The 9,486-nt window shown below is 31.4% G+C and overlaps 1 protein-coding gene across 3 annotated transcripts in view; it reads right to left on the bottom strand.

Annotated features, from left to right (window-relative positions):
* Positions 1-4,448: 4,448 nt before the first annotated feature.
* Positions 4,449-9,486, bottom strand: part of LOC139514443 (regulator of G-protein signaling 7-like) — a 93,557-nt gene continuing 88,519 nt past the window's right edge. For all 3 annotated transcript variants that reach the window (XM_071303724.1, XM_071303726.1, XM_071303728.1), the window contains one exon: positions 4,449-8,975. In XM_071303724.1, coding sequence (XP_071159825.1) covers positions 8,937-8,975 — 39 coding nt within the window. In that variant the 3' untranslated portion in view covers positions 4,449-8,936. The remainder of the gene's footprint in view (positions 8,976-9,486) is intronic.

Raw genomic sequence — 9,486 nt, 5'->3', positions numbered from 1 at the left:
TCAACATGCAGACTTCTAATACGTTCAGGTATTTCACATCCAATTTTTTATGGAAATATTCTTTATAAAGCACAAAGGTGTCAATATTCACCTCAGAAACGTACAAAAGCTTTGAATAGACTTATTAAGAAGGGATATAATTACGATACTGTTGTCAAGTCATTAAAGATTGCATATTTTGGCGTTAATATTGAGTCACTGATAAGGTCTTTGCATCGGAACTAAACACATTTATTCCAAAAACAGTTGTTGGCATGACACGGGTTATGTTCTTCTCATATATGTTATGATGGTATGATACTAAACCCCTAACGGGAAAGATTGTGCCTGATGTTCATATGATGAAAACATAATCTTTTAGTCAGTTTAATTGAAGTCTGGAGCTGGCATGTCAGTTAACTGTTAGTAGTCTGTTGTTATTTATGTATTATTGTCATTTTGTTTATTTTCTTTGGTTACATCTTCTGACATCAGACTCGGACTTCTCTTGATCTGAATTTTAATGTGCGTATTGTTATGCGTTTACTTTTCTACATTGGTTAGAGGTATAGGGGGAGGGTTGAGATCTCACAAACATGTTTAACCCCGCCGCATTTTTGCGCCTGTCCCAAGTCAGGAGCCTCTGGCCTTTGTTAGTCTTGTATTATTTTAATTTTAGTTCTTGTGTACAGTTTGGAAATTAGTATGGCGTTCATTATCACTGCACTAGCATATATTTGTTTAGGGGCCAGCTGAAGGACGCCTCCGGGTGCGGGAATTTCTCGCTACATTGAAAACCTGTTGGTGACCCTCTGCTGTTGTTTTTTATTTGGTCGGGTTGTTGTCTCTTTGACACATTCCCCATTGCCATTCTCAATTTTATGATACATGTACATATAAAACTTTAAATACAAAACTTAAAGGGAATAAAATTATAACATTTGTTCTGTACAAGTGAGTTGAATTCAATGTTTCACTGTATCGGTAACAATAATGTTAGAGGATAAAATCGCACATTCTTGATATTTTCAAATGTTCATTAAATTGAAAACGAAAATAGAGAATGTGTCAATCCGACCAAAGAGCAGAAAATAGTTGAAGGCTACCAATGTGTCTTTAATACAACGAGAAAATCCCGCACCCAAAGGCGTGCTTCAGCTGACCCCTTTGTTGACTTATCATGACAAACCGTCAACCTTCACAGATTTAGTTACGAGCAGGAAACGGAGAAACGATAATAAGATTATTATAAGATAATTCGCAACATTCCGTCATTATGTTTTTGTTCAATAATAATTTTTGTATTCTTGTCTTTCATTTTTGCTAACGTGCTTCGTCTATATGCATTTTGTGTTTCTTTGTTACATATGATGTGGCTCTGTACTTATACATCTCGTCATTGTGTTATTGTTCTATGATAATTTTTGGAATCTTGTCTTTCATTTTTGCTAATGTGCTTGGTCTATGTGCCTCTTTGTGTTTCTTTGATAAGTATGACGTGGGTCTGTACTTATACATCCCGTCAATTGTGTTATTGTGTTATTGTATTTTTGTCCGTCATTTATGCTTATGTGCTTTGTCTACATGCATTTTTGTGCTACTTTGTTACATATGTATTTATAGTGTTTGAGATTATAAAAATTTTGTAACACAATGTTCACTGCTATACCCTTTTTTGACATTTTTACCTATTATGTCTGTTTCGTTCACACGTCGTTGTCAATATAATGTAATTTTTTGCGACTGTCATACAAGTGAAAGGTTTGGATAGCTATAAAACAAGGTTTAATCCAACATTTTCTACATAAATACCTGTACCAAGTCAGAAATATGACACTTGTTATATATTCGTTTAATGTGTTTGAGCTTGTGGTTTTGCCTTTTGATTAGGGATTTTCCTTTTAAATTTACATAGCTTCATCATTTTTGTGATTTTACTTTTCATTCTTTAAAAGAATCTTTGATACATACATTTAGCAACATGAAACCATATTTAAGAACATTATGTTAATATATATCACTCAATTATGTCACTTAAGTGCAATTTTGACAAATGGTTATGTCTTTGCCATTTTATAAAGGATTTTCTGTTTTTAATTTCCCTTGGAATTTGGTATTGATTTTATCCTACTTTGTACAGTCATAAGATAGCAAAATTCCAATTTTTGGACACAAATTTTATGTTGAAATATTTTCACAAATATTTCGTTATGGGGAAATATTGAGCATATGGACATGTACCACACACATATTTATATAAAAAGTGATTTTTATATAGATAAAATTGTGGTAAATTATATCGTTTTTTAATACTTGCGGATCAATAAAATTTTCCAAATAAATGTGACGTCGTTGAAAATAAAAGTTAAAAATTCAGTTTAAAATAAACCTAGACCGCATCTATCTAAAATTGATAATTATTTTTAAAATATACGTTGCGAATTGTAACTACCTGTTAAAAATTGTGCAGCACCTCGACTTAAAAAACAAATAAATACTTAAAATATATACTTTCCTAAACGGAAGTAAATACATACGCAAATCTCTAAGGGAACATAATGACAAACAAAATTGTGACTGTGCACTCTTTGACAGGTATATTTTTGGTATATTTATTTATGCTCTCGTTAAAACCTACGAGATGTAAATATGAGTACCACATTGTTTCGTGTTCTTTCCCACATATAAAGACAGTTTGTTTTACTGTATATACATCTATTTGGGCATTTTTGGGCCAACTAAATAAGAATATTTGGTGGCGGATTCAGGGCGCATATAGGGCCAATCCCCCCATTTGATCGCCAAAAACAAATAATTATATTATGTTTTCCGGATTTGTCTGATTTGTTTAAGCATTAAATCGTCAAAAATTTTATATCTTCTGTGTAATGGAATTATGTCCTCCTCCCCCCTTTTATAAAGCCTGTACCAGGCCCTTCAATATGGTGTCGACGTTGACATGAAGATCTATACACTAAGCTAGATACTACAGATCCAAGATCCAAGATGTAATTATCAATGCAATGGATTATAACGACTTCAGCGAAGACGAATTTGCAGTGTGCTCTGTTCGGACCGTTTTGTACCATCAATACGATTATTAATCCAGTTTACTTAATTCAAAATAAATTTTTGATTCGTTTACCTACCATCCCGATCCGATCGCTGTTTATTATTTTTGGTTTAGACTAATTTGTAGGACACGTATTTCGGTGTTAACTCCTCACTCTCTGTTGACCATCATCCTGTCTAATAAATGCCAATCCAATTCTTTCTCTTTGTTCAAAACAGAATCTGCTCACACTTGAGAAATTTCTCCCTTTTCGTCACTTACTGATCAGATCTTACTCTTCTTAAGCTTACCGTTGACTTCGAGATCACATTCCAAATTATGCAGATCATTCCAGTTTTAAAATCCTTTGCTCCGCGACGCTGTGTCTTAGCCTTCTCATCAAATGCGTTCTTCTTTCTGAATGTCAAAGTTTTTGTCATTGATGCCATTGAAATTTATTATTTTTCAAAGAAAGCATTATTCATCTACATTTCGTTTTGAATTTTAATTGGAGACTCCCAATTTTGCTTTAGAATTGTGTGATAGAAACCCAGGTTGTTAACCCTTCTAACATTAAGATATAAAAATGACATCTTGAATATTCATACAATATTTCAAACTTGACATTCAGAGAGAGAGAATCAAAGTTATCAAAGAAATCTCAACAAGAAAAAAACCAGCAATGAAACAATATTTGAGTTACAGTAAAGATTGTCTTCTGTTAGACCAGTCCTATTGAGTCGCAAAACTTGTATATATAAAGCTACTATTACTATTAGGCCATAGTTATTATATTTTTAGTTTTACGAAATTTTTTGACAAAACCAATGGGTAGGAGGACGAAAAAAAAAAAAAAAAAAAACTGCTGCTGCTGATTTTTTTTTTGTAATACCAACCGTCAATATCAAAAAAAAATTATTTTTATTTCTCCAGGAGATTTTCTACTAGTGTAACAACTATTTTTTTTTCTTGACAAGGTTTGAATTGAAAATCAATGTGCAACAACTTACTAAATCACCAAGAGCATAAATTTAGATTCTTTCATGCAGTTATGAACTAAAATTTATTTTTTTTTGCATGAAAAACACTGGGTCGGAGGAGAAAAAAAAATAAAAATCAACATTTTTAATTTTATTTTTTTTCCTATTTGGCAAAAATTAGGGTAGGAGGGTTCGTAAAACTAAAAATAAAAAAACTACGGCCTTAGACAGTTTAAAACTTTTTTAATTTCAAATTTCATACTTGATTACCGACCATGTCCAAGATTAATGCCACATAATCAAAATTATGCCTTCCCAAACATTTGTTACATTCATACAATAACCCGCCAGTGACAGGTATGTCATTATGTTGTTGTTTCATTGGCCAACTTTACATCTTATTTCAATAATATAAAGAAGAATATCAAAGCAGTTCAAATAATATCATGTTTTATTATGTTATGTGAAATTTCACTCAGCAGCAAACAAAGTACATTCATTATATACAGTATTCTTGCATTCATTTTTTGATTGAAGCTGAACAGTCATTTCGATGTAATCAATGATCAAATAAGCAGATAAATAATTCAACAGAAGCTTATATTGAGTACAGGTGCGAGCGCAACATATTTTAGAATAAGTTACGGATGTATTAATATTTATCTACATATGACTTGTTATGATTTTTTTTTTTATTATATATGAATATCCTGAGAATGGTGGGATTTTGAAAGGTGTATGTAAGTTTCTTGACCGCAAAAGCAAACTTAACAAACTACGATATCAGAGACGACAACGAATATGTCCCACTTGTAGCAATTGCGTCCCCTCTTTGTGGTGAATATGTACTGAGTAACACGGCAGATGAAACTACTGGATTAGGAACTGTTTACCCTTCCGGGATATAGAATTATAGATTATCCCTATTATTTTGTTTGTCGTGTTACTCTATACCATGTTTTCTGTGGAGAGTTTTGTGGGCTATTGTTTGCATTTTCGTCGTTTCTGATAGATCATAGTGTTTTATTTCTTTATTGAACTTCTGGATTTCGATTTTTTTTTCATTTTGGTGTCTGCTCCATCTTTTTTTAAAAAAAATATGTATAATCAAAGAAAGACCTTTGCCTCTTTGAGGTTATTTTTTTCCAACGACTATCAAAATTAATAATAATCATTTACTTGGAGTTTGAATTGTATTGTAAAGTTTTTCTCTCTTTCGTTTTGTTTTTAATTAACATCCTGCTTCAACCATTGCATCCTTTTTTACTTAATTTAAATAGATAAAAAAATATTAAATTTATCAATATCATCAATATAGCATTAATTTAACATGTTAAGAACGAGAAAATTGGTATAGTAAGTGACTTCTTAAGATATTCACTAAGAACTGCATTTTTATTTTAATAAGCTTATGCAAAGTCGTTATTCACATTTACATTTTTACTTTAAGATGTGTCCATACATTGTATTGTAGGGAATTTTTTTTATTGTGTGTGATAGAAAGTTTGACATTTTATGGAAACTATGTAATTGGTAACAATCATCCTATTTTGCTATAACTTGAAAATTATGATTTGCATATTGAATAAGGTAAAACAAACTTATACTATACGAGCAAGTAAGCATTCCATTTTTTGAAATGCATACATACATTGATTTTTTTCCTGTGGAATTTAAAGTATTTAAAACAACTATGTATGTGATACGAATCAAGTTTAAATGGTTGATTGAAAAAAAACAAGTTTTTCACCTTCTCAACAGATATTTAAAAAAATGGACAGTTGTTTTCCATTCGTTTGATGTGTTTAATCTTTTCATTGTACCATTTGATGAAGAATTTTCCGTTTTTAATTTTTCTTGGAAGTTGGGGACTTTTGTTATTTTACTTTTTGTACAGTATTTATTTGTTAAATAAAAATGATCATTATAGATAAACATAACTATGCGAAAACCTTTAAAAGTTTCTCCATGAATGCAAACGATATAACGTCAAAAGCAACATAATCAAACATGGTACAAGGTAAATTAAGGTGTCAGACACCAATTACACCCTCCAATTTAGAACATATGTAAAAGTAGCCCTACTCTGACACACAATAGTGCACAAATTTGAAGAAAAGAAGCTATTGATGAAAGAGAAATATCTTTAGACCATTTTGAGCCAAAATTTACTTGTTTATGAGTTTGCATTAAAAATTAAGGACTAATGCGCTCGATAGTATATTAATTGAAGATTTCCAGAAAACCAGGGGTTATTTTTGGAGTACCTCTGTTCTTAGGTCATTTTTTGTCATAGAAGGCTATAAAGGTATGTTGAAAATTGCCATGAACGATTCAGGATATACCGATTTCCATGAAGTTAAACTTAAGGTGAAATTTTTAGAAAGCTGTGAAAAATGTAACAATTGGTTGAAGAGATAAGGATTTTTAATTGGTAGTCTGACACCTTTAAACTGTTGAATGTCCGTGTACTAAACGAGCTAAAATTAGAATCTCGAATAGCCAGTGTCGATGAGATGTCATTATTTAGTTCAAAATACTTTATATAGATCAATCATGTGTGGAAGCATCCAATACAAGAAGTAAATAGTATGATATATACAATAGAAGTAATCTAGATCGAGCTCAGATCAGTAAAGTTGTCCAGCAGAAATGTTAAATTGTGTGTGCATGTATGCAACAAAACTTGATCATGAAACAAAGAATGTTTCGATATAAAAACATATTCTTTTATAAACAATGAATTAATATTGCATGTTTAATTGAATAGGACTAATATTACTGCAGTTATCTTGCGGACACAAATTCAACCTTTGTTTAAAGCAGTTTTAAAAAGTTGACCCGCCCTTCTTTTGTTTTAAAATATACCAGTAATTATGTTTTATGTGTCTGAAGATATATAATGAACTCATTCTTTACCAGAATTACATTTTTGTAAAATAATGAAAGCATTAAAGTGTGTGTTTTGTTCAATATATCAGCTATGTGCATACATACATCCATTCCATTTTTTATTCATATATACCCTGTTGCTCATTCAGTTTAAATTGTATCACTTTTTCCAACGTACATATCGTACTTCATCGTAGGTATGAACGTGATTTGTAATAGTGATTAGATAAAGAGGTCAGACAATTTTTCTTTCTATTTCCTTATATCTACTATGTTCATTTTCAAAAAGTCATCTTTTCATTTAAAATTCAATATTCTATAAATGTTAACGAATTTGAATAATAAGTACAATTATTTAACATTATTAAACATTCAATTAATTTATAAGTATTTCTATATGTCTCACAACTGCAATTTTAATCAATTTTGACATTGTTTAAAAAATGAATAAGATGTATTTTCCAAAACAAAACTATGATTTAACTAAACGTGAAAGATTTTATTATTCATGCTTATTCGATTTGGTTCTATGCTCCTTTCCAAAGGGAATGTAACCATATAGATGATGTTCTTTCACTAAATAATTCAAAATTTGGTGACTATGTGGAACGCATCTATCCCATCGAACTAGAGCTAAAGAATACTACAGATACAGTTAAGTCGGCCTCATATTTTGACTTACATCTAGAAATTGACAATGAGGGTCGGTTGAAAACAAACTTTACGACAAAAGAGATGACTTCAGCTTTCCAATTGTGAACTTTCCATTTCTAAGTAGCAACATTCCAGCAGCACCTGTATATGGGGTATATATCTCCCAATTGATACGATATTCCAGTGCTTGCATTTCCTATCATGATTTTCTTGATAGAGGATTGCTGCTCACAAGGAAGCTATTAAACCAAGAGTTCCAAATGGTGAAGTTGAAATCATCCCTTCGTAAATTTTTCGGACGCCATCACGAGTTGGTTGACCGTTATGAAATAACCGTTTCACAAATGATATCGGATATGTTCCTTACGTCGTAACTACAATCCCCTTCCTTTTCATGAATGTGACCTACCGAATTAGACTATTTACCGGATTTGTTATCACATAAGCAACACGACGGGTGCCACATGTGGAGCAGGATCTACTACAAACCCTTCCGGAGCACCTGAGATCACCCCTAGTTTTTGGTGGGGTTCGTGTTGTTTATTCTTTAGTTTTCTATGTTGTGTCATGTGTACTATTGTTTGTCTTTTTGTCTTTTTCATTTTTAGCCATGGCGTTGTCAGTTTCTTTTCGATTTGTGAGTTTGACTGTCCCTTTGGTATATTTCGTCCCTCTTTTACAGTCAACCATTGATATTTTTAAAAGTGTTGTGGAGAATTTAGAAAACGTTTTCGATTTTGATTACTATAGTTATCAAATACATGGGAAATTGTCAAACCTCTTTGTATAAGTTAATATGAAAGACGGTTAAAAAAAGCCCTATCACAATTATATAAAAAAACCAGCAGCACAAATTACATTGCTCCTCTCGTCAGACAGAGCTTATTTTGTACTTATTATATTGTTCAGAAAGCGAGATATTAAATTGAAAGTTACATTTGGTATCAGATTCACAAACAGACACATTCAAATATTACCTCATATCATCATAAGTTGTTGACAGTAACTTCTGACAACTTAACTCAAGAGCTATCATTTACTACAATAGTCAAATTTTTTCGTATATTGCTATATTGCTATGTGTTTGGACATTGAGCCTTAATTTCAAACAACGCTCCTATAAGCAGATTTTTGCTTTTAAACTGGAATTGTTCCTTTTGTCTTATATCCATTGGACTATTCTTATAATGTCGTGTCAGACTTTGACTTCCGTTACTTCCATTAGAATATTCTTATCAGGTTTTTCTCAGCAGTTGTTTTACACCGGATGCTCGTTTACTGCCTCTAATTAAATTCTACATCAATCCGATGTGTTTTCATCAGGATGTATCGTCTAGTTGATATGTCCAGTAAAATATTTTCTATAGGTTACTATTTTGTCAAACAACTACTTTTCTAATTTCTAGTCGCTTTTTACTCTGAAAAAGAAATAAACAATATAAAGTATAAAAGTAAACAAATAAATAAATACAACATCTGATACTACTGCGTTTACAACTTTCAAATAGTATTACTGTACCTCAACACCTTTTTATACCAATGTATTTCTTTTATTGATTGTTTCTCAAATTTTCCTTTCATTTCTCTTCAACTATTTGCAAATATTTCTGATATGGAAAAGCCTCAATGATATAAATAAAGGCAACAGTAGTATACCGCTGTTCAAAACTCGTAATTCTATGGACAAAAAACAAAATTGGGGTAACAAACTAAACCTGAGGGAAACGCATTAAATATAAGAGGAGAACAACGACACAACATTAAAATGTAACATGCACAGAAACGGACTAAGCACAAGACAAAATCCGATGAGAATAACAAATATAACATCAAAATCAAATACATGAATTTGGGATACAAACGTACCGTGACACGTCTTATAGTAATGTGAATTCACACTCAAATATAAGAGAAAACAAACGACACAAC

This window comes from Mytilus edulis, chromosome 3 (assembly GCF_963676685.1).
Source record: "Mytilus edulis chromosome 3, xbMytEdul2.2, whole genome shotgun sequence".
In the NCBI taxonomy this organism is placed as follows: domain Eukaryota; kingdom Metazoa; phylum Mollusca; class Bivalvia; order Mytilida; family Mytilidae; genus Mytilus; species Mytilus edulis.
Note: the sequence above shows the minus strand (reverse complement) of the source record. Positions and strands in the feature narration are given on the sequence as shown.